Here is a 24427-nt window from a genome sequence, read left to right on the forward strand (position 1 = left end):
ACCAGCTTTCAGGAACAAGCTGCCAGGGCTCCACTTGTATATTTGTATACAGAGCAGCTGTGTTGAGTAATGACGATGCCTAGATTTGCAAAAGTAAAACGGGACTTTTATTTACTACAGCAGAGCGTGTCCTTTGTGCATGTCTTTATTGCTGTGGGTCAAATCAGACGGGTGTTGTCTCTCATTTCTTCTTGCTGGGCTTGGGGACTTTATCAAGCCCCTGGATAAACTTGCGTGGGATCTTGTAGTCCTCTGCAAGAGAAGAAAGGACGTAGGCATCAGCATTGAGGATGAAAATCAGGATGTTATTTCAAAAGCACTACCTCTGTGAATTGCTTGACACCACAGTCCTTACTAAAATGAATCTATGCCTATGAAATTACATGCATACAAGTCATTTAATTTTTTTCAAAAGAAAATTCTACCTTCTATATTCTATATCCGTATCAGGGAGAGATCAGTGTCTATTATCCTTATAATTTTCTGTATATTAGTTCACAGCCAATTAAGTAGCAATGGCCCAAAACAGACTAGAAACAAAAGGTCCGACTGCATATCAACATGACCTGGAAGCTCGCATTGCTTTCCCAGAAGCGAGGCACGCACCTAACAGCAGCTTTCCGACCCGAGCGATCTGGTTCCCCTGGATCTGGACCTGCACTTTGTCCTTTGAGCCCGGAAGCGGATTGATGCCGGAGCTGGCCTGGACCCAGTGCTGCAGCTGGGTGGCCACGTCGTGGGGGTCCAGGCCGTACGCCTCCAGGTTCTTGATCAGGGTCACCTGCAGGGAGGGCAGCAGGGTGAGAGAGCCAGGCTTGCAGGAAGACACGCCAAGACACGAGCTGCGTGACGTCTTCAACTGGGAGGCAAAGAACCTCCTCCTTAGTGCGTCGCAGCAGCTAAAGAATAGCACCCACGCTTCCTGTGACAGTGCTCGCCTGGGCACATGGGGCGAACGTGCTTTCAGATGTGACTGCAATGCCCGGCTGCTGCTGCTCGACAGGCGATTTCCAGTTCACATCAACCTTTAGGTACGTCTTGTACTGCAAAGCTATTTTAACAAGGCTGGTTGGGGACAGATGTATCACGCTGGGTTGTGCCCGTTTGCAAAAATGGCTCTTTGGATGAGGAAGCACGACTAGATTACAGCTTGCCAGCGGAAAGACTCCGACCGCCTCCTTCTCGCCTTCAGAGCCTGTTGAATTAGCCCCCTACTGGTAGTCGTATTTGGTTTGAAAATGAGTCAGCTGAAGAATCAACTCGATGAGCAGTAGAGAGAGGCCCGAGGTGTACCTTCTTATTGGAGCCCCTGGAGGCCACTGTGATGTCAATGGGCTCGATGTGGCCCTTCTTCACAATGGGCTGCTGTCCCGGGAACAGCAGCTGGTGGCACGGCTGCATCCTCTCCAGGCACCTGGCGGGACAGACAGATGTCCTCACCGCAGGAGCCACACGCGCGCGCAGCGATGTCCTCACCGCAGGAGCCACACGCGCGCGCAGCGATGTCCTCACCGCAGGAGCCACACGCGCGCGCAGCGATGTCCTCACCGCAGGAGCCACACGCGCGCGCAGCGATGTCCTCACCGCAGGAGCCACACGCGCGCGCAGCGATGTCCTCACCGCAGGAGCCACACGCGCGCGCAGCGATGTCCTCACCGCAGGAGCCACACGCGCGCGCAGCGATGTCCTCACCGCAGGAGCCACACGCGCACAGCGATGTCCTCACTGCAGGAGCCACGCGCGCGCACAGCGATGTCCTCACTGCAGGAGCCACGCGCGCGCACAGCGATGTCCTCACTGCAGGAGCCACGCGCGCGCACAGCGATGTCCTCACTGCAGGAGCCACGCGCGCGCAGCGATGTCCTCACTGCAGGAGCCACGCGCGCGCACAGCGATGTCCTCACTGCAGGAGCCACGCGCGCGCACAGCGATGTCCTCACTGCAGGAGCCACGCGCGCGCACAGCGATGTCCTCACTGCAGGAGCCACGCGCGCGCGCAGCGATGTCCTCACTGCAGGAGCCACGCGCGCGCGCAGCGATGTCCTCACTGCAGGAGCCACGCGCGCGCAGCGATGTCCTCCCCGCAGGAACCACGCGCGCGCAGCGATGTCCTCCCCGCAGGAACCACGCGCGCGCAGCAATGTCCTCCCCGCAGGAACCACGCGCGCGCAGCGATGTCCTCACCGCAGTCACTGTGACTCACACAGATGCGCGACTCATTCGAAACAGGACGACCACAACCAGAGTGTGCCCGAGACGGCGAGAACGATGCAGAGTCACTCTCTGGAAGCGGACATTTATTTTGGAATAATAATAATCCCACGCACTGAAAATTACAAAGAGAAGGGGACCCGATTCATCCCCGATTGAAGCGCTGCCCCCACCTGGAAGACACTCTGGCTCTCATTCACCAGCAGCCCCACGCCGACAGCAGGCGACGCAAGGGGAGGAGAGAGAAAGGACTTCACCGTTTGAATTAAAGAGGCGAGTGGCAGCCCGACCGCACGAGCTCATAGTGGAGACTAGCCAGGGTACCAGTGAAGGGAACTCCCCTACCTTTACAAGCAGGGCCACAGGATCTCTAATGGGCAGGGATTCAGGCCCTCAGTTTAACATGTCATCCTTTGGCTGATGCCCCCCTACAGCATAGTGTTCCCCCTCATCATACTGGGGCACCAGGTAGGAAATTCAGAGCAGAGGGAAGAGCACCACCTACTGGTCCTCTAATACCAACCGGCTTTATTTTCAGCAAGCAAAAAAACAACAATAAAACAGGGGCAGAAGAGTCCTTAAATAAGTGTGATTGGAAAAGGGTGTTTTTACCCTACCTGGCAAAAAGGCTATCCCATTTCAGTTTGTCAACCAACTGGTACTCCGATTTGTCCAGCAGGCAGTCGCAGAGGGTAGGATTTACTGTGACGTAGCTAAAGGAAATGGAAACAGAGGTATTAGCAGTTATCAGTCTGAAAGATCACAGCGCCCCAAAACACCTGCACTGATCACTCCAAAATCACAGCACCCAGCAAATCCTAAACTGATCACTCCATCCCCAAATACACCTGTACTGATTGCTGTGGGTGGCAACTTTTGCTTTGAGTCAGTCCACTTATGTGTAGAGAACAGGCCAAGACCAGGACTCTATTGGACCTTAAGAACTCTATATAGGGCTTAATTTACTAATGAGAGACATGCAAAGGTATCCTGGTGTTCTGCCTGGACAGGTTACACTTTGTTAAATGTCACCTTTGGTAGGGGCAGAGGGACAGACATCCTAGGTTTTAAGTAACGGTTAAGTAAATGTTAGGTGTAAAAATCCAAAAAGGATAAAAGAGCAAGAAGACCAACATGTGACTGTGAGCTTTTCTTTACTCTGAATCTAAAAAAAAAATCCATCTGGCCGTCAGCCGAGGAAAAGAGCCAGCATGGGCACTGTGCTGAGATGAGCCGGTGGGCTATTCCTGCATGGATTAGAAGGGTCTGTAGGTGAGGTGCCTCGGGATCCAACATCACCTGACTTTCTAGGAGGAGCAATCAACTGCCGACCACTGCTCCAGTTCAGCCTGATGAGGAACACCTGCTTTTGGTCAGAGGTAAATCGCTTTTGATTTCACACATTCCTGAATTGTACAGGTGAAATCTTCAATAACAGCTAAAGGCTTTTACCCCCTCCACTCTGTCTAGTATGTGCTATAATTTAATGTGTCCCCTTGCTACATTTTACGTCCTTACAGAACAGGCTGAAATTATTCATCTCTTGAAAACCTTGACAGACACAATAAAAGCTCCTTTAATCAGCATTCTGCTGAGATGGTTTCTAGTTGCTCAATTTAAAGGTTCTCTTTAACTGTGTCACAACACAGAGCCTTTTCTCTTTGAGCGCCAGGGCAGAGGACGCAGGGCAGAATGACGCTTGTTGTTTTGTTGATGTTTTTTCTCGTTGCTCCTGAACTCAGAAGGGACAGAATTTTTTGTAGGTTATTCCCAGCAACTGGGAGGGAGGGGTGGCTGGCGGCTCTCACTTCTTGTTGTTCTCGTCCACCAGCTCGTTTCTCTTCACGTAGTCCGTGATGATGGCTCTTACGTCCCCTGCGGACAGCGCTGCCCCCTTTCTGCAAGGAAGGGAACAGCAGGCAGGCATCAATACGAACCCTGGGTCTCTCTCTACACCCCTAAACCCTGTGGAAAGGGCCACATCCATCCACCGAGTTTTTAACCTATTCTCCCTGTTCAGGGACGCAGGGGAGCTGGAGTCTAGCCCAAGAGACAACAGGCGCTAGGCAGGGTTGACCCTGGACAGGATGCCAATCACACAGACCACAGACTAGGGTGAGTTTTTGCAGAAGCCACTTAACCTACCAGTATGTCTTTGGACTGTGGGAGGAATCCAGAGCACCCAGGGGAAACTCACAGAAACATAGAGAGTCCATTCAAACTCCCTGCAGATAGCACTCTAGGTTCGGAATCGAACCCAGGGCACCAGTGCTGCAAGGCAGCAATGCTAAGCACTGTGCCACTAAGCCACCCCACGAAAGCCACACACAAAATTTCAATCAGTGTCCAGGGAAGAAGACACCATGAGAGAACTAACAAGACACATGGCCATAAACATATAAACATGGCCAAGCAGAGAGACCGCAGCCCGGCCGCGGTTCTCAGAGCACCAGGAAGACACTCACCTGTGTTGGGTGTCTTTGAAGAGAGGCTCCATCCTGGCAGAAACGCCGTACAGAGTGCTGATCTCTGGGGGTCGGTATGACCTGGCTGGGCTGGCGTCCCCACAGCTCTCCTGGGGACAGTCCTCTGCTTCACGGTCTGTGGGCACAGCGAAAGAGCGCAGGCTGGGCACAGCCAGCGAGAGGCAATGTCAGAGAAGGGTATCACTGAGCACGTCACTCCACAGGCTTTTAGCATCAAAGCATCTGCAGACCCCAGGCATAACACATCCTTAAATATCAACTGTACAGTCTTAAAGGTCAAATGATCGATACATCACTATATTTAAATTGGATGTTGTCCTAAAAAGATAAAAAAACTGAACACTGAGGGGGTTTAAGTAAGGGTGTGTCTTATTAAAATGGATCAGAGAAAAGAGGGGGAAGGCAAGGGACAGTGGAACTCACTCTGAGTGCGACCAGTCCACATCCACAATGCTGTCAACACCTTTACTGAGCTCTTTCACCTGGATCAGCCCGTGCTCCTGCTGCATGCACTGCAGAAACCTGGACAGCTGCAAGAGACGCAAACACCGCTCAGAGACTGGGAGAGACACACACAAACACACCGATCAGAGACAAATGCAATACACACCACTCAGGAGCCACACACAACGCTCAGAGACTGGGAGAGGCACACACAAACCAGTCCGAGACTGGAAGAGAGACACAAACACACCGCTCAGAGACAAATGCAATCCACATCACTCAGGAGACACATACAATGCCCAGAGACTGTGAGAGACACCCACAAACCAGCCAGATACTGGGAGAGAGACAAACACACACTGCTTGGAGACAGATGCAGGCTCTCCTTAAGTTCTAACTAGCAACACCTGTCCTGCACTGCAGGCAAACCCAACAGGCTGTACCAGGCCAGGCAGGGAACAACCAGACAATCACCTTTTTGTAGCTGGACTTCTTCAGGTCTAGCTGCTTCCCACCTGGGCTACAAAGCAAAAGGACCTGATGAGAGTTTGAAAACATCCAGCCCCAAACAGATTAAGAGAACAGGTGTTTCTTGTCTTGGTGTTCTTGCAATCTTCAATAAATCCTTTGCTAAATGGCAGAAATGTATGCCACTTCCATTTTTATTGACTGTACAAGCTCAGAGGGGAATTTAGCCAGGATACTGGGTTCACACTCCTACTCTTAGGAGTCCTAGGAGCTTTAATGACTAAATAGTCAAAACCTCAGTTTAACATTTCATCCGAACAACGGCACCTCCTACATCACAGTGTCCCCGCTCACAATACTGTGCTATTGGTCAGAAAATCCTGCTCCACAGGGAGGAGAGCCACCTACTGGTCCACCGATATCACAGCAGCAAGATGGTTTTCCCTGGAGGTCCTCCACCACAGTTCTGACCAAGCCCAGCCTTCTTAGCTACTGAAATTTACTGGGATTGGCGTACAAGGTGGCTAACATTGCTGTCAAATGAACCAAATTGTGACCCACAATTTTAAAGAAGTCAGGTCAGATTAGAAAGGAGAATGCGAGACACTTAGTAATGTTCCCCCCCCCCGATGTCTTCTACTACAGAGTTGAAGTAACAGCTTTGTGGTGCCAGAGAAATAGGAGATTTCTGTCAGACATACCAGCAAGAGAACATGTGATTGCGAAGGAAGGAGCTGGCCAGCAGGGGGAGCTCGGACTTCTTCACTTTGCTTTTCAGAGCGTGAAGGAAACACTGCAGCAGCAAGGCGTCCATTTGCTCTGTAGGCCAGAGGATAGACAGAGAAGGGAAATGGGCTAGAAGTGATGAGCACAGACATGTTTCCTTTTCTGAGCTGTACAGCTTTTCCAAGCTTTACAAACCGGCTTTCGCTGGAGCCTGACTGTCACATCAGCTGCTGCTGCTACAACATTCTGCTTCGATTCCTCGTTACGACCAGGAATCTGAAGAATCTGATGCCTTGCTCTCTACAGAGAAGCAATATAAGACACTACAAAGGCCTTGTATATCCCAATAATTTATATACAGGAAAAAAATGTTTTCCACATGAATGCAATATTTTATTTCCTTGAAAGCATGAGCTGTTGTATACCAAGATGCTGTAAACTTGTGACTGAATCTAGTAAATGCATTGAGTGCAAGGAATGAATTAAGACAGATAAGCTCCAAAGAAGAGCAGTTAACAAAGAAGAAAATTGCTAACAAATTAGGAAATATCTTTGATTAGGATCCCTGTATCTGGAACTGTTAATCCCTCTGCTTTACCCCCCCACCAGCACTCAGAATAATCTCTTATAAATCTTTTTATACCTTTACAGATCGCTGTCCTTGGAATTCAACTCTCAGGTTTCCATCCTGCTGCCCTGCTCTCCCTCCTCCCCCAGCCCACCTCTCTGCCCCCGGCACCCGTACTGCTGCGCGTGTGTGACCGTTCCCTCTTCCACACAGGACTGCCCGCAGGCGGACACCGCCCCCCACTCCCCACATCTTCTACTCTTCTAGGCTACTGGAATAATCAGGGCGGTTTCCCTTCTGCTTCGAAGGGGTTAAAAAAGGCACGGATCTAAACATGTGCTCCGAGCCCAGAGTGGCGACACGGTGGCGTGTGACTGGTCCAGTTTGCCAGGGCCGGTCACCTTGGGGAGACCTGCTGTCCGCCTCCTCCTGCCCGTCTTCTGGGCACTCGCTTGTGTCGCCCTCTGCCTCCCCATCCTGGCCCCCGGAGAGCTGCAGGTCTCGCAGGGCCTGGCACGGCGTGTCCGCACCCGGGTCCTCGTCCCTGCTGGCACAAGGCACCCCCTCTTCCTCCTCCTCCTCCCCCTGGCTTCCTGCCTCCTCCTCCTCACTCCCGGGGGGCTCTGGGACCAGTGGGGGGATGGATGGCGGGCCGGACCTGTCGCCAAAACCCCTTAGAGAGGAAGGGGGAGACGGAAGTAGCACGTAGCACAACTGCAGAAGAGGATGAACTTATAAAAGCGATCAGAATCCAACGACAGCACAAAAAGGCTAAGGACAGCCCCACGCTGGCAGGCATGAATAGGCACAGGCTGGGGAACCTGCCAGTTTCTTGCTTGGTTGACTTCGGCTGCAGGGGCCGCGCTCCAGAGAGACTCACCACAGCTGGTCCATGTAGGCGTGCAGGACCGCCACCCCCTTCCCCTTCATCCCTGCGCGCTGCATCTCCGCACTGGGCATGGTGGCCGTGCCCACGGCTACTGGCGCTCTGCAACAGGCAAGTCACTCGGTGGGGTTGCTTTTGCAGGTAGGACGTGGTTTAGAAAGGGCTGCCTTGTTCGCCTACCTGTTCCTCACCAGGTTGATAGCGCATCGCTCCCCCTGCTGCACCTCTGGGAGACCACAAGGGGGCACCACAACCCCCGGCAGCATCAGATCTGCGGCAAAACATGGTCGACGTGTTAGGTGTTAGTCAAACCCAAATCCGCAGTAGCTTCTTCATTTTCCCTTAAAAGGGAAATATGAATGTGGTCTGCAAATAGAAGTTATTACACGAGTCTCCTTTAACACTTCCCGCTGAGTGGGCCTGCTCAGGAATCTGCCGGGAGTATTCAATTCAATTTATTTTTATATAAGATCACTTTATTGGCCATATACTACTTCTTGCATTAGGAATTTGGCTTTTTGCATACCCCAGCTTGCTCTCCATGAGACAGACAGAGAGAGAGAGGCTTGGGGTCAGAGTGCAGGGTCAGCCATTCATACGCCGCCCCTGGAGCAGCTGGGGTTAAGGGCCTTGCTCAGGGGCCCAACGGAGTAGGATTCCTCTGCCGGACGTAGAATACAAACCGGCAACCTTCCAGCCACAGGCGCAGATCCTTAGCCACCACTCTGCCCACAAATAGCGCCTTTCACAACAGGGTTGGCCCAAGGTGCTTAACAATGCAAGTGACCATACATGCTGTGAAGTATCTGAAACTCAACAGCATGCCCCCCTTAGAAATCGTTTGATCTGCAGGTCTCGGAGATTTCCAGTGAAGAGAAAGAAGCCGGCACCAAGCACGTGGCACAGGACAGAGGGACCAAATGTCGGGATCCCACCGCTCCCAGCGACGTTTCCTCTGAGGGGTCGGGGTGTGGACTGCCACGGGGGCCTTCACACTCCTCGGGAACAGGGATATGCTACCAGACCAGGTGTGAGCGTCCATCAGAGCACAAGAACCAAATCTGGACAACACTTGCAACAGACAGGCAGTGACTAGCCGGCCTCAGGGGACCTACCAGCCACACAATCACAACAAACAGCTTTTTTCCCTGAAGGCAGCTGTCCAGAGGTTAAACCCAACAGGTTCTGGTTTCTTACTTACAAAACTAAATATAGAAAGTCTTTTTTTTTTCCTTCTGTAAGAGTGCTAAAGTTAGCGTCTACTACTGTCCTTACTGTCCCTGCAGGGGTGTCGAATTTAGACACCCAGATACGTTACAGTAGAGATTTCTGCTCCTGCCTACAGTTCCTCCTTCAGAGGCATGCTATATTCACACACTAGAGCCGATGTGACATGTACAGCTGTCTGAGTCTCCCAGCTTGCTGTGTTCTCAGTAACAAGTTTGAACTCGCCCTGTTCTTTATGACTTTAAACTTGCACAGTGATGTTTGATCCAAGCTTGTCGTTGGACCCACATGTGCAAAATATTGTAAAAGCATCATTCTTCCTTCTCAAAAACATTGCAGGACTATTTTGTTTTTGACTGTAGATGAAAAGCTGATCAACATTCGTCTTCTCTAGAATTGATTATTGCAACACCCTATTCAATGGGGTATTTAAATCCAACTGAACAAACGTCAGTATGTCCAGAATTCAGATGCCAGAATCGTAACCATGCAAGAGCTCACAGTACTCCTGTCCTGGAGTCCTTGCACTGGCTTCCTATCAGATTACGTGTCAACTTCAAAATCCTCATGCTCACTTTTACGGCTCGGTACTTTGGTACCTCGGTACTTATCCGACTTGTTTTCTGTGTGCTCCCCACTTCACAACCTTCCAGGGGTCTCCTGCTTGTCCCCCAAGCTCATCTACATGCTATGGGTGACAGAGCCTTCTCTTGTTATCCCCCAAGGCTTTGGAATGAGTTACCTTGCCAGACTCAAAACCAGCTTCAGAAAGGCTTTTACTTAATTGAGAACATTCAAGACCATTATTTTAATGACCATATAATTATTTTTTTCTTACAGTAAAGTACTTTGAGAAGTTACATTTACAGAGGCTTTATTATTATCATCACTTAAATGTTTCTGTTTAGCCTAATCCCCCATTCACAACCAGAAACAAGTCCTTTTATTTTGTTCCTACTGCCTTAACCATAAAGAGGGATGGGAAATAATCTAATCTTAGATTTTACAGGAAACCATACTGTATTACCAATAGCATACTGTATATCAAAGCCCACTACCATCAATGCTTCAAGACAGACTGTAACGATGTATTGCAAATGGCAGATTGGGTGTAATCATTTTAAAAAACAGCAGTGCTCTAGACACAGAGCAAGACAGCTTCTGATACAGCAATGTTCACCTGTTTCTTTTCCTGTTGTTCTAGGGAAATATGTAATTCACCTGCAGAGCATCCACCAGTATCTTGAGGCATCTTCAATTACGGGCGAAACACCACATTAATCTTAACTAATTAAGCAACAACTGCTAATTATGACTTGAATGATGGGATGGATTACGTTAGAAGACGTAAGTTGCTCTCCAGGTCCAGGGCTGCTCCTTTTAAAAATATCCACCATGTAATTGATACATCTTTTTTCTACAAATCTTAATAGATCATTTCATTTCACTCTTGGCTTAGTCAGCTTCCTGGGAGGTTTGTTTTCTTGACTTTAGGTATTGTTTTTTTGTGTATATCACTGTGCAACATTCAGATTTTAAAAAGTGCTTAGGAAATTATTTTCTTTCATTACTGCATTAATAATAGAAGACTGGAAGACAGTCAGACCCACAGAACAGGCCTTAGTTTTACATTACTCTTTGCAAGCTGAATGCAGGTGTTTTCATAGGGTGGGGTCTTACCTGCTCCGCCTGCCAGTTTCTGGAGCACTGCTGGCCATGTAGTGAAAGCAGGCAGGAGATCGGGGTAGTGCCACAGGGTGTACACTGAAAACAAGGAAGAGGAGACTCAACCACACTTGAAAGGGCTAACAAGGAGCACCTGTGACCACAGGATTTATCAGTGCATTCTACTGAAAGGTCAACACGTTTGCAGCCAGCGTGACATGTTCGTTTTCTGCAGATTAGACAACTGGGCTGTTTGATAATGCAGAGCAGTCCTCTTGTTATTTATACTGGGGTGGAAACAAGTCCTGCCCATATCCTGCAACTCTATTTTCAATCCAGCTCCAGCCTGGAACACAGTAAAGACATAGTAAATCATCACTAACCCTAAGAATGTCAGGCAATGGTACCACTTGTATTACTTAACTGTAGCAGCTTATTAGTCAACAACAACAACAACACAGCAAAGAAAATATCCTTGTTATTCAAAGCATGCGTTTTCCTTTGAGTGATATATTTCTCTTACTAAATACCAAGTAGGTAATATGAACCTAATGGCACGTTTGCATTAAAGGGACACAATTTGATCGATGGGGACAGAAAAAAGTCACAGGAGTGCTGTACAAATTCTTTGAGATGAGACGATTAATCAAAGATATTAAGCTCCCTTTGTTTATTATTGCCACTTTTTAATACAAAACAAAACATGTGCACAAAGACTCCCAGTGCTTAGCAGCTGGATCCAATCCAGGTCTTACAAGACGCATGCAGCAGACCTTACTGTGTTTATGGAACCAGAAGAGCAGTGGCACTGGCCTTGCACAGACAGGTCCCAGCTTGTAAAACTTGAAATGGCTCAAATGGTTAATGCTGAGCTTTACAACTCATTTTTAACACAAAGAAAAGGAGAGGGATGTCAGGTCCTTTAAGAGTAGCGTTACCTGTAGGGTAAAGCTGTTTCTCCAGCTCAAAGAATATGGGGTTTTTGTGCAAGACATACAGAGTCATGGCATCCCCTCGATGTGCATAGATCTTCACCATGTTGAGCTCCTCTTTGCTGGGGACCAGTTCAGACAGCTGCACAGCAGACAGAGCTGGGAAGGCGCTGGACAGGTCTGCCTTTAATTTTCTCCTGGTTTGATGTTCAACCAACAAATACGAGAATTTTCTCTTTGATTAAATACACATCATTTCATAATGTTATACATACAAATCGAGTATATACAAATCTCTATTTCAGACAAGACCGTTTTAGTAAACCTCGACAACAATACCACCCATGGCACTCTCAATGTGTGGTAGTTGTCATAACATCCTGTTTTAGGTGGTTTTATGACCTGTCAGATTGACCTGACACAATAACGGAATAATGAGTGGCTCCAAAACTCTAATTCGATTACCAATAACAACGTGACCCTTTAAAACGCGAAAATAAAACACTATTACCATAATTTGCTAACCCGCTTGTAATTTTATGAAGCAACTATATACAAAACACTTGTCATTACCGATAAATTACCACACATGGATGCAAATGAAGACATTAGTATTTCAATAATCATAAAAAAGTAAATACATGTGTACTGGACCGAGAGAAAACAAAAGTACTGTATATTGCAAGGAAGATGCAATTAGAAAAAAGTCTGACGTTAAACCGATGTAACAAATATGAAAAGTAACCAAGCACTGCATATCTATTTATTTACAATATATCTTAAGATATCTACTTGTTGTGTAAAGTGCAATTTTAAAAGGGGTAATTAAGAAAAGAAACATCACCTGTCAGATCCCTTGATTACAGTGTTGGATTTTACTCGGAAAGCCTTAGCAAACATGTTTTAAATTGACGATAAAAATAAATAAAAGCACTCGAATATATAGCTGTATCCTGGCTTATTACGAGGAGCAGCAAACGCAAGATCAAAGTGAATTCACGGCTGTTAGCAATGAACTGCAAAGCTCCGTGCGGTGATTTATTAATAAACTCATTACAGTAAACGCTTTCTCACAAGCCCCAGGAGGCTGCCATCTTTGTGTAACAGTAGAATCCGTCCGAGTGTGGAACGCAAAATCAAATAAATGATTCCTCGTCCCATCGTGTACAAGTGGTTGTGTGATTCATTTAATGACTTTTTTATGTGTATATGCATTGTTAGATTTAATTAAAACTATTACATTTAGATTTGTGTCACACATTTTAATGGTAAAAGGAAATTAATCTAATTCACGATTTAAGGTCATCCATCAAATCTGAAAATTTGTGCATCACCATTCAGCAATATGAAATGCCAGTTTTCTGAGATGATCTGATGTCTAGCTTGCGAAATTTCATACTGCGGAACTTTTATTTAATGTTGAAGATGAATGGTATGTGGAATTAAGTTGTTGTGAGCTAATTAGATGCTTAACAGATCCCAGGATTATCTGTCGATAAAGCAAAAACGATTTGATATAAAAAAAAATAGATTTCATACCACTTATTTCAACATAAACCTAACAGGAGCGTTTAAGGGTAGTTTTTGATTTGGTTGGAGGATGAGAAATTTCATGCAAGAAATTTCTTAAAATGTTGGTGCTGATTAATAAATTAGATTTCATCCCAATCTCTTCCACTGCCAAACTGTCACTCGCCCGAGAGCCAATCCATTATTTCCGAGATATGCCCACCTTCACTCTTCAAACACAAGAAAAACAACCCGCAAACATCGCAAAGTCCTACAATCGTTACAATCCCTTCAACAAGCAGTCAACAGACCCATACAACCTTTAGTTTTAAAATTTCTCCGAGCAGGTATTTTCCTGGTCCCCTCCTAATCCCTTCTGATCAATACTAAAAAGATTAAGTCTCTTTAATCTGCTTGTGTCAAACATTTTTTTCTAAAACCAGGAGTTAACCTCGTTATCCTTCTTTCAACAAGTTCCACAAAAGCAATATGTTTTTTTACGATGGGTGATCGAAATTGCACTGTAAATGAGGTCATATTGAGGATTGTTCGGCTCTCCAACAGGCGTCAAAACCAAGTAATTGTCGATAACGTTTTTAAAAATAAAAAAAATGCCTACACTCCTCAGTTTGGGTAATATCACATGGTTTAAGTAAAATAACCGCATAAAATACATCCAATATGGCTTCCAATATTGCAGAAAGAATCTAAAATGCGATTATGTCGCATAATCCAGGAGTGTCTGGCCTCGTGTTAGGGCAGGGGATTCTGCAGCCATTTTGGCTCTGTTTACTGTTCTTCATTACTATACTACGCGCAGCAAGTGAGAGCCAAAATGGCGTCCGTTTCCTCTCCCACGCCCTGTTTAATAGTCCGTCTGCCCCCCGCCCCCGCTGTGTTGGTGACGTTTTGGCAGAGCTACAGAAAGGGCTCTCATAGCGACCAGCGACCGAATTGGGACGGGCTCTATCCACCGAGGCATACGAGAAGACGGATTTAAAGCACGGTTTCCTCTATTAACGAGTGCTATCCGGTGGGGACGGGTTGCTGCTCGGAAGATTTTTAAGCGATGTCTTAAAAAAAACAACCACCAACGAACTGAGCCCGTTTGCTAGCGCTTCATCAGCTGCACGTCTGTCCGGAAGAGCAAGCCTGGAGCTGGCAAGCTGTCTGCATCTAGGAACTCGAAGCAGAAAAATAAAATTACGCGAAAATATCCTACCCAGATCGGATTTTCTCGGAGGGGATGGTACCTCAGACAGACGGAAACCGACCGCGATATTTGAGGAGCTTTGCCGCCCGTCCTATGGGGGAATTGTGGACTTCAAAGCGCTGGTTTCTGCAGGGACAGTGCTCGTGTTTTCGTGTGTTTTTATACGACTAACCCCCGGGGCAGCTGAAGGGAAGGACTCGTAAAACAACTTTATCTTAATGTTTTAAACTTTAATCTTCAAACTCCAGCTTTCGGAATTGGGATCCTTGAGAAGAGAAGGGTGCGAGGAACTGCAGACGTACGGGCGAAGCAGAGGCGTATGAAGAACAGTTGTGTGTGAAACGTCCTGTTTTTTTTATATATTTTCAAGCATTGTTTAAAAAAAGATGCGGTCTGCATGGAAAGGCGAAATCTGGCAGCTACATATTTGCTACAACTCGGGCGGCTTGACCGAGACTGGTTTGTGACATCTAAGCAGGACTGTCTTGCTCGGAGATTAAATAGCTCAATAAGGTCGATGAAGAAAAAGTGAACAATATTTTCCCCGTTTTTTTGGAGCTTTTTTGGGGTTTCGACTCATCGCCACATCGAGAGTAGCCTCGCCAGAGGGAGGGATGTTCACGGGTACGACCAGGATTGGCGACTGCGATAGGAATCCACACTCTGGAGTGGGAAGTCCAGGCATGATTCTCGCCCCGACAGGGCTGGCGGCTGCGCTATAGCGTTTATAGTGACAGAGAAGAGACCGTCAGACCCGTGAAAAGACCGTAGGAGACCGAGCGTTGACTTGTCCACCTTTAGAAAATGTAGGACTGCTGTCTTCCTTGGTCAGACCTTAGCTTTTTTTTCTATTTCTAGGACAGCGGACTCGATGGGTGAAAGCCGTGCAATTGTCAACACGCAATAAGTAACAGATCATTGCACCCCTAAATCTATAGAGAGGAGAGAAAAAACAGTGGAGACGTTTTCGATTTTTTTGTTTTGTTTTTGGTGTGATCGCTCTGAAAGCAACTGTAAAAAGTCAGACGAAATAATCGAGGTCATTCCTAACCTCTGGAGTGTGTGTGTGTATATATATAGATCGATTTTTAAAATAATCTGGGAAGATCGACATCTCGTCCTCTGTGTGTGTAATTAGTGGTGCGCTTGGAGGACCTGCCCCTGGATGGTGACCTCACACCCCGCGTGCAGCCATGATGATTCTGAGCAGGAAGCCCGAAGGCCCGATCACGGCAGGTAACCATGGCGACGCAGCCTTTGAAGAAGAATGGCGAATGTGACCGTCCCGCTGTCTCCCTCTTGTTGGATTCGGCAGGGAGTGTAGGGTTTCCAGCTCCCCCCTCGAGGTTTTTGGAAAGGCTTGGGTTTGTGACAGCGTCAGGTAGCTGTACCCCCAATTTCCCCTCCCAACTAAAACAGAGCTCGCTGATCCTTTCAACAAGACAAGTTTGATAGATTGTATCGCAGTTATCTACACAGGGAAAAAAAACACTTTATCAAGTGCGTTTTTAAATGAATCATTAGTTACATCGTGATAGTTGCCATCCCGTTTTCTATTAATAATCAAATAAAAAGGTGCCTACTGAATTGTAGTAGCATTAACTGACGCAAAGTTTCTTTTTCAATAAAGCTTAAAGTCGAGATGTTGCTCCGGTCGTTCTAAATCGTGCCGCCCTTTGCAGTTGTTAACCGCTGATCAGAAAACACGGCGGCGGATCGCGTGTCGCAGCTGTCTCCCCACTCGAGTCCGAGCTGTGGAACAGCTGGGCTTGGTCTTTCTGACAGCTGGGGCCCCGGACAGCTGTTCCCCCTCTCGGCCGTGTCACTCCTCCCCTCTCCCTGCCCCGGGTCTCTTCCCGGTCGCAAACCGCTCGCCCCTTTCCCGAAACATCACCAGCAGCCCTGCTCATTGTGTTTACTGCTGTTCCCGGCGTGTACTGGGCTTTATTTGTAACGGCCGTATGCGCACTTTCGGGAATGATGTAGGCACCCCTCGTCATAAACACGTTTTATTGTTTTTATGACACGTCAGGGAACTGAGAACGCTCATCCCGGCAGTAATATCCCTATCACTGCTCGTTGCCTTTATTTTACTACGAGCTGCCGAGTAGCTGTAGCTGAGGCGGCCTTTGAAAGGCCCCAGGTCGATGTGAACGGGGCGATCTCCAGACCGTCCTATTGAACTGATGGTCGCAGGCATTAGAAACGTGTCTTTGCACAGGGTCAAGGTCGAAAGTGCGTTGCGCTTCCTGCTCTGCTGCGCTATTGATCAGGTACGAACCCGCCGCCCCGACCGCAGTCCGGGGGTGCTGTGTGTTGGAAAGGAGAGAGAGATTGCCAAGTGCAAATTCACATCGTCAGCAGCATTGTCAGCGTGTGTAGCCACGACTAAATGAAGCGATCATCTCTGAAATACTGCCATATTCGCGTTGGTTCGATTTATTTATTTTACTAGCCTACATATGCAGGGTGTTAGCTTTAACCCCTTAAACAGTGGGGTTAAAGCTGACATCTACAAAGAGTCCATCTTACTTCATTATTGTAAATTGGGTACAGCTGACTTTCACTTGGCTCCCAATCCCATTTCTCCCGCATTAGCAGTTGTGTTTTCTACAATATAATACTGTTTCCATTTTTTTGGAAAAGGAACATTGTAGTTTCCTCCATCTCAAGGGAAATATTTAGAGTAAAATGTCCTGTTTTATCTGTGACTCTTCAGCTTTGATAGGTGTGTGTCTGTGTCCGTAATCCTCTGTTGTTGATGACAGTCCTCCTGAATGAGGCTGACAGTCTCCTGAGATCTTTGAGACTGAAGGGAGAGAGCATTACATAAACCACAACAGGAGGCTAACAGGCAGTCACCTGAACTGTCTCCCCAAGGAAATTCACAGACCTTGTTATGTCCAGGGAGTACTCTTGAGAGAGACAGAGCACTTAGACTCACCTTGGCTATTTCTGTAACAGCAGTCTTCATAGTGAAGATATTGACAAGTATACAATAATGTAGACAAAAAAAGTTATTCAAAAAAAACAGTCCAAGCAGTAGATAGAAGTAAAACATAACTTAAAATATAAAAGTTTCCTTCCTACTTTCTTTATTCGCCCGAACACAGTTCACAGTGTGTTAATGGATGTGTTTCACCCCTGCAGCCCGGCACGCAGACGGCCTGTATGATTCCTACATGAGGACAGAAGAGGTGGGAACCGAAGACGCTGACGCGCGCCCCCACAGCCCCTCTGCCCTGCCCCCCCTGCCCAAACACACTGTAAGTACCTGCGAACAGGGCACCCCGGAGCTCTCGGGGGCAGACTAGGCTTAAGCTGGTGTGTAATTCAGGCATGAAGATATAAAAGTGTTTTGGAGGTGGATCTTGTCTGGGCTTTAAAAGCAGCAGTGTTGTTACTCTTCAAACCAGGAAAGGGAACGTCTCTTCTTCCCAGTAACTGGACTCCAGCGATCTGGCAGATCCTCTACATTCTTGTCCTGTTAGGGACCTTGAAAGGTCTCGGTTTTTATTATTATTTTTTTTTCATCAAAGCAACACTTCTTGGTATGTCTTGTTGGCATTTATCTGCATGGGGAGTTGTTTAAAACACTATAAAACTGCAGTCTGCATTGGGAGTTAAAAAGCTAAAACAAGATTTAACATGTAAAGGATTAGAATGTTGTCTAAGCAAAAGCACAAAAGTGTCTTTCTGTAATGAGGTAAGCCACATTTAATATGGCTCTGTGCTTAATTTTGTATGGAGCTGGTGGTTTTGCCTGATATCGTCTTATCCCATACTGTATATAGCGATCTTACTGTATTTGTCTTTAATTCACTTCGTTTTGGAATGGGTAAAGGCGTGAGATAAGATGGCTAGGGACTGGGCACCAAGAATGAGTTGCCTTCCCATCTGATCTGAAATGATCTGTCTCCAGACCTGCCATATGCTTTGGTGATCACTGATGTGCCCAGTGAGTGAGTTGTGTGGGAGGGTTAAGTATGGCAATTTCAGTTTCCAGTGATACCCGTGAAGCACTCCTCCTGAGCACCTATACAGTTTCTATCACTAGTAATTGACCAAAGTGATTTGCTCTTTGCTGCAAAAACAGCTCATTATCCAGTTTAGCAATGAGCAGTGGAATATGCTGCATTTCATCTCAAAATGCATCTGAAAGATTTACCCGATACTATACTTAATAGTACTCTCGGACTGAAGCGCCTGTTGTTGGGTTACAAAGACCTTTTGTTTGTTATCTAAGAGCGTGCTCTCAGCAGATTGAGTGGAATTATGACATTATGCATATGCGCAATATGTTTTGAACATAGGAAATGTCTGAGGTTTCCTTTTATTTGTAACCTAACTAGGTAGTTTTGTTGTTAGTAGGCAATTGACCCTGGTTCCTGTCAACTGATCCTTGGATATCAGCTCCAAGAATGCAGTTGGGCAGCTTGTTCCAGGCTCCCACATCCCTTAAACAGTTTCGGGGTGTGTATGTTCCTAGCTGATGCACATGCAGCATTTGGATGAACTTGTTAATCGAATGGCCTGACAGGAAATCACAGATGATGTGCCTTCAGTGTAGGTATACACTGTTTTTATGAGAGTGGAACAAAAGAGTGGATTGATAATTTAATTGGGACGTTGTTCCCCCAAAAAGCCTGTTTCCTTCATTTATTTTCTCTGTGAACGATTCCGGATATCAAGTTAATTAGAACCAACCAATGTTGTTAGGTAACAGAGTGACTTTTGTTCATGGATCCTGGCTGAATTGATAGCACCAGGACTCAGCTCTGCCAACCACTTGGCAAATGTTAATTCTGTTTGAAATGGTCCAAATGAAAAATTGTTAGCATAATCTGCAGTGTGACTCCTTATTTACTGTACACAGGCTCTGGACCCTCCAGTGGAATATGTGAGTGTATGTTACGTTTTTAGCCAAAGCCTTGTATTTGTCTTTCCTAGGACAGGCATGTAGAATACACGTTCAGGTGGGTAGCTGCGTCAGCATGCGTAGGCTGCAAAGGAACAAGGAATAGGTTTATTCCATGGTGAAAAGAGAAGAAAGAAAACGCAACGTTTCGGCCGTGGAGCCTTCTTGAGGTGTTTTCAAAACGTTGTGTTTTCTTTCTTCTTTCTTTCAGCATGGAATAAACCTATTACTTGTTCCTATGTAGAATCCAAGTTCCCTTTCACAAGGGTTTCCAGACGCAGTGTGATTTCTTTTTTCATTTATATGTTAATCCTGTGTAGTTCATGTATATTTCATCCATGAAACGGACTCTTTCATCCGAGGCCGGCAAATAATAGGCCTTGCTGATGTCTGGATCCAGACAGCTGATTTATCTGCCTAATCTCCAGGGTATTCCAGGACTTATCTTCCATTACTCTGCATGTTTGGTTCTATTTATGGTGCGCTTCACTAATCAGCAGCTATTTGAGTGTCCTGAGGGGAGAGGCCGATTTCTTTTAGAGGGGACTGTGGTTCATCTCTGCCACCTTCCCCTAACCCCCTCCTCCAGCTCTCCCTCCTGTCACTATCCGAGCGGGTTCTTGGCATGTTCAGACCAGCCCGCCCTAGCAGAGCCCTTGCAGACTGCTGGCTGCTTGGCCAGGCCGAGCTGTACCCCAGACGCAGGCCTCGCAGGCTAGTGGAACTGCCTCAGGGCCGAGGAGGGCTGAGGGCTATCGGGTTCGAGTCGGAGTTGGAGTGTGGCTTTAGAGTATGCAAGCACGGGAATATCTGAAAAGGGTTGATTTTGAGAGGAGTACAGGGTTCACAAATACAGAAACTGGAGAAGTTACTGGATCATCTTTTCAGGGTTCTGCATTATCCATTAGCTTTGGTAGAAACACTTTTTTACTTATGAGCTCGAAAACCATGGCTGATGTTACGTATTGCTAATCTGGAGGTAGGGTTAATGTTTGGACTTTTGCAAGCCATTGGAAAATGCCATCTCTAGCGTGGCGGGTGTGCCTTGTTGAGTGGTTCCTTCACATATTTGGTTGCCCGTTTTTTTTCCGGCGTCCGTTCTCCACCTGTACGAAGCCGAGCCTCGCTTCTGTATGCCTGTGCCACGAGCGTGCCCGTGCTGTGGGTCGCACCTCGAGCAGGGTGAACATAGCCGAGCGCCAGGGCTTGGCTCTGCTCAGGTGCGAGACGGCCTCAAGATGCTCACTCCGTATTTTTCTTAGCACGTCTAGAGCCTTGGGTGCACAAGAAAGGAAGAATGCTCTTCCCAAGAGGAAGTTAAAAATAATGTAGATCTTTGTGTCAAGAGTGGAGAGGGCTCTGATTTCCTTCTTCTAAAGGGGATAATGGATCCCTTGCAAAAAATTGCCCGTGTCTCATGTACTGTATATCTCTTATTTAGATGCTGTTGCAACATCACTTTCTTAAAATAAACAGGAACTTTGAACTTAGTGCAAAGTTTGTAAAGCATGGACAAAAATAACTTTTTGCTAAATCTGAGCTTTTGTTATGGGAATCCCTTCTGTACAGTGACCACCACTTGCTGGCTGTTTGGTTTCAGTGATGTTCAATGATTTCTTGTGGTCTGAAAAAAAAAATTCAGAATGCAAGTGGAACTCGAATCTTGCAGTATCTTTTAGTTACTTGGTGTTAATCGGTGTCAGCGGATGGAGGCAAAGTCTAGGAGCCTGCATTGCGCAAGACAAGCCACCAGCCGTTCGTGCCACGTCACTGGAGACGGGCAGGGTGCACCGAGATAAACGACAGGAGAACCCTGCGATCCGTGCTGCTGGGTCTTCGGGTTTCCTTCTGTTATGCAAAACGAGAACCGTGATGCCAGCAGAGCTGCCCTGGCTCTTCTGCTGGACTGGCAGGTTGGCTCTGTGTGGTGTGGTTGGCCCTTACCTTCCTCCCCTTCTTCCAGCTGACGGGAGAAGCACAACGGTTTTTTTTTTCTTTGAGCCTCTCTTTGTTCTGCGCTTTTTTTCCTACTGCTGTTTTTATGGTGCTTATAGAAGCTGGCAGTCCTGCTGAACTGCTGTGTGCCAAGAGCTCCATTGCCCACCCTTCTGTGCTCAGGGGCTTGCTATTGATGTGCTGTGGCTGCCCTAGTTGTGCCTCAGCTTTACAGATAAAGAGGGATTGTAAAGAGGGACTTCGGTAGTGTTTTAAATAATTTATTTTAACAGCAAAGTAATTTGAAAAGTTTCTGATGATAAATTGAAAGGATGCCCATTTTCTCAGTAGGGAATTAACATCAGCAGAGCAAAGTGAGTGAAGTTCAATAGCAAAGTCCCACCTGGAATTTGAACTCAAGACCCCCCCCCGGCCCCCCTGTCTGGACTCCAGAGCCCTAACCACTCCACCACACCTAAATAAGTACACTCTCCGGTGGTTATCCTGATGGATTCTTCTGCGGCTTGATCTTTTCTTATACCTATCTGTTTGACACTTGCATTATTAATGCTGTTTCGTTGTTTAGGGTGTCAGTGTAAGGATTCCCCAGAGGCTGATCCAGTAATCGTAGTCTGTAATTCTAATTTTCTTTTCTGTGTCCCTTGACTAGGTGGCTGTAGGAGCCCCGTAAACCTTTCGATGCTATTTTGAACACTCGCTGTAATATGTAAAAATTGCCATAAACACTTTTCTGTCTATATGTTTAAATGCTGGAGGTTTAGTAATTAAAAAGTTAATCAATCAGCAGCTTGGAACTGTGCTGAGTCTTGCTTAAAATAGTCATTTAAAGAACAGAGGCACTGGCCACACATACTATACCTTTAGATATGAAGTAGGTGCTTTTATCTGTTCTCTAGCTTCAGGGATTTCTTTAGCTAAACAAACTTGTTAGTCAAGATGTTGAGCTCTTTCTGTAGGCCAGGAGGGTGGCACGTGTTTTTCTCCGCACTGTAAAAGCCTGCATACCTTATCTTTTACCAAGAAGAAGAATATTGTGACAATAAGGAGTGTGCGGGACTATAATGTGCTTGTTGTTAGGATTTTATCATTTCCAGTTTGTTCCTAGTTCTGACGTGTACTTGACATTTGGGTTCATATATCTACATTGTCAATGCCGCATCAGCGCTAAACACCTGGTCTGTCCTTTGTCTAGGGGTGTTTTCCAAGAGCACAGAACTATGCAGAGTGATTGTTTTAACTCATTCTACTTATTTTACAGTATCTATGAAAGGGTTTTCTTTGATGTTTATTTTTTGTTTTCCACATCTTATTTTATCTTATGTGTAGAAAATTCAGTTCTTTTCTTGCTTGCAGGGCGGAAGCAAGACTACGGCGAAGGACCATGTGATCGGGAGCCGGGGAGGTCAGATGAAGGTGAAGCAGCTGTACGAGGACTCGTACAACAGGAAGCCCAACAGTGTGGCGCAGCACAATGGCACCCACGCCTCCAGCAAGCCTTTGCCGGCTCTGTCCAAAGAGAGGAGCGTTGACAGCACCAGCTCGGCCAAGTCTGGGGACAGCATGACCAGATCCTCCAAGCCGGGGCCCCTGTCCCCAGAGCAGGCTCTGAAGCAGCACCGGCAGCAGCTCACCGCCCTGGAGCAGCAAGAGATCTACAACTACCCTGAGATCTACTTTGTGGGACCAAACGCCAAGAAGAGAGCCGCGGTGGCGGGGGGCTCCAACAACGGGGGCTTCGATGACGACCAGGGCGGGTACATCCACGTGCCGCACGACCACCTGGCCTACCGCTATGAGTTCCTCAAGGTCATCGGCAAGGGCAGCTTCGGGCAAGTGGCCAAAGTCTATGACCACAAGCTGCACCAGCACCTGGCCCTGAAGATGGTGAGGAACGAGAAGCGCTTCCACCGGCAGGCCGCCGAGGAGATCCGAATCCTGGAGCACCTGAAGAAGCAGGACAAGACGGGCAGCATGAACGTGGTCCACATGCTGGAGAACTTCACCTTCCGCAACCACATCTGCATGACCTTCGAGCTGCTGAGCATGAACCTCTATGAGCTGATCAAGAGGAACAAGTTCCAAGGCTTTAGCCTTCCTCTGGTACGCAAGTTCGCCCATTCGATCCTGCAGTGCTTGGAGGCCTTGCACCGCAACAAGATCATCCACTGCGACCTCAAGCCCGAGAACATCCTCCTTAAACAGCAAGGGCGCAGTGGCATCAAGGTCATTGACTTTGGGTCCAGCTGCTTTGAGCACCAGCGGGTTTATACTTACATCCAGTCCCGCTTCTACCGGGCCCCGGAGGTCATCCTGGGTTCCCGCTATGGGATGCCCATAGACATGTGGAGCTTCGGCTGCATCCTGGCTGAGCTCCTGACAGGCTACCCTCTGTTTCCTGGGGAGGATGAGGCCGACCAGCTGGCTTGCATGATGGAGCTCCTTGGTATGCCTCCCCAGAAGCTGCTGGAGCAGGCTAAGCGGGCCAAGAACTTCATCAACTCCAAGGGCCACCCGCGCTACTGCACCGTCACCACCCACAGCAACGGCACTGTGGTGCTCAACGGCAGCCGCTCCCGCCGGGGCAAGATGAGGGGCCCCCCGGGGAGTAAAGAGTGGGTGACGGCCCTCAAGGGCTGCGACGACCCCACTTTCATCGACTTCCTGAAGAAGTGCCTGGACTGGGACCCTTCCAGCCGCATGACGCCATCCCAGGCCATGAGACATCCCTGGCTTTACAAACGCTTGCCCAAGCCCATCAGCGGGGAGAAGACTTTAGCTCCCAAGCGGATTGCCGAACCCAGCACCTCTTTCCCTGGCATTATTTCCAAGCTGCCTCCTGCAATCGGGGTGGCCAACAGCAAACTGAGGGCCAACATGATGGGGGACTCCGGTGGGAGTATACCTCTACGTACTGTGCTCCCCAAACTCGTCTCTTAGGATTTCACAGTCAGAATTATGTGTGGACTGATTGCGTAGCATAAATGTAGTTTAAAAAAACAACAACATAAAGGAGTCAATGCACTATTTTCTAAATGAGTTTAGCCATGTGGTTCAGTGGGCAAGCTAATATTCTAGAAATTTTATACCAAACCATTTTACATCAGCCATTTTTTAATTGCTTTTTGAAAAGGTTTTTAAGCACGTTTCTTTTAATATTTTAATTTTTTACTTTTCTGCCTGCAGTATAATATTGAAGGAAAGGTGCTCAATGTCTAGTC

General features: G+C 47.3%; 2 protein-coding genes across 5 annotated transcripts; one reads left to right on the forward strand and one right to left on the reverse strand.

Moving 5' to 3' along the window:
• Window positions 1–84: 84 nt before the first annotated feature.
• eif2d (eukaryotic translation initiation factor 2D) lies at window positions 85–14011 on the reverse strand. Its single transcript, XM_088640511.1, has 15 exons — window positions 12458–14011; window positions 11620–11810; window positions 10697–10780; window positions 7970–8060; window positions 7784–7891; window positions 7305–7576; window positions 6311–6428; window positions 5616–5661; window positions 5121–5227; window positions 4677–4838; window positions 4020–4109; window positions 2829–2924; window positions 1294–1414; window positions 607–781; window positions 85–252 (listed from the first exon to the last, which is right to left on the reverse strand). The coding sequence occupies exons 1-15, from the start codon at window positions 12511–12513 to the stop codon at window positions 182–184; spliced, it is 1788 nt and encodes a 595-aa protein (XP_088496637.1). The 5' UTR covers window positions 12514–14011; the 3' UTR covers window positions 85–181.
• A 46-nt stretch (window positions 14012–14057) lies between these two features.
• On the forward strand, window positions 14058–24218 carry dyrk3 (dual specificity tyrosine phosphorylation regulated kinase 3). 4 transcript variants are annotated; one of them, XM_088640513.1, is made up of 4 exons: window positions 14058–15374; window positions 15474–15571; window positions 17486–17601; window positions 22563–24218. In XM_088640513.1, the coding sequence occupies exons 2-4, from the start codon at window positions 15529–15531 to the stop codon at window positions 24144–24146; spliced, it is 1743 nt and encodes a 580-aa protein (XP_088496639.1). In that variant the 5' UTR covers window positions 14058–15374; window positions 15474–15528; the 3' UTR covers window positions 24147–24218. The 4 variants fall into 4 exon arrangements, with proteins under 4 accessions (XP_088496639.1, XP_088496640.1, XP_088496638.1 ...); XM_088640514.1 differs by having other exon boundaries at window positions 14058–14959; XM_088640512.1 differs by having other exon boundaries at window positions 14059–15571.
• Window positions 24219–24427: the final 209 nt, after the last annotated feature.

The sequence above is a fragment of the Lepisosteus platostomus genome, chromosome 7, assembly GCF_059453375.1.
Source record: "Lepisosteus platostomus isolate fLepPlt1 chromosome 7, fLepPlt1.hap1, whole genome shotgun sequence".
NCBI classification, from domain to species: Eukaryota; Metazoa; Chordata; class Actinopteri; order Semionotiformes; family Lepisosteidae; genus Lepisosteus; species Lepisosteus platostomus.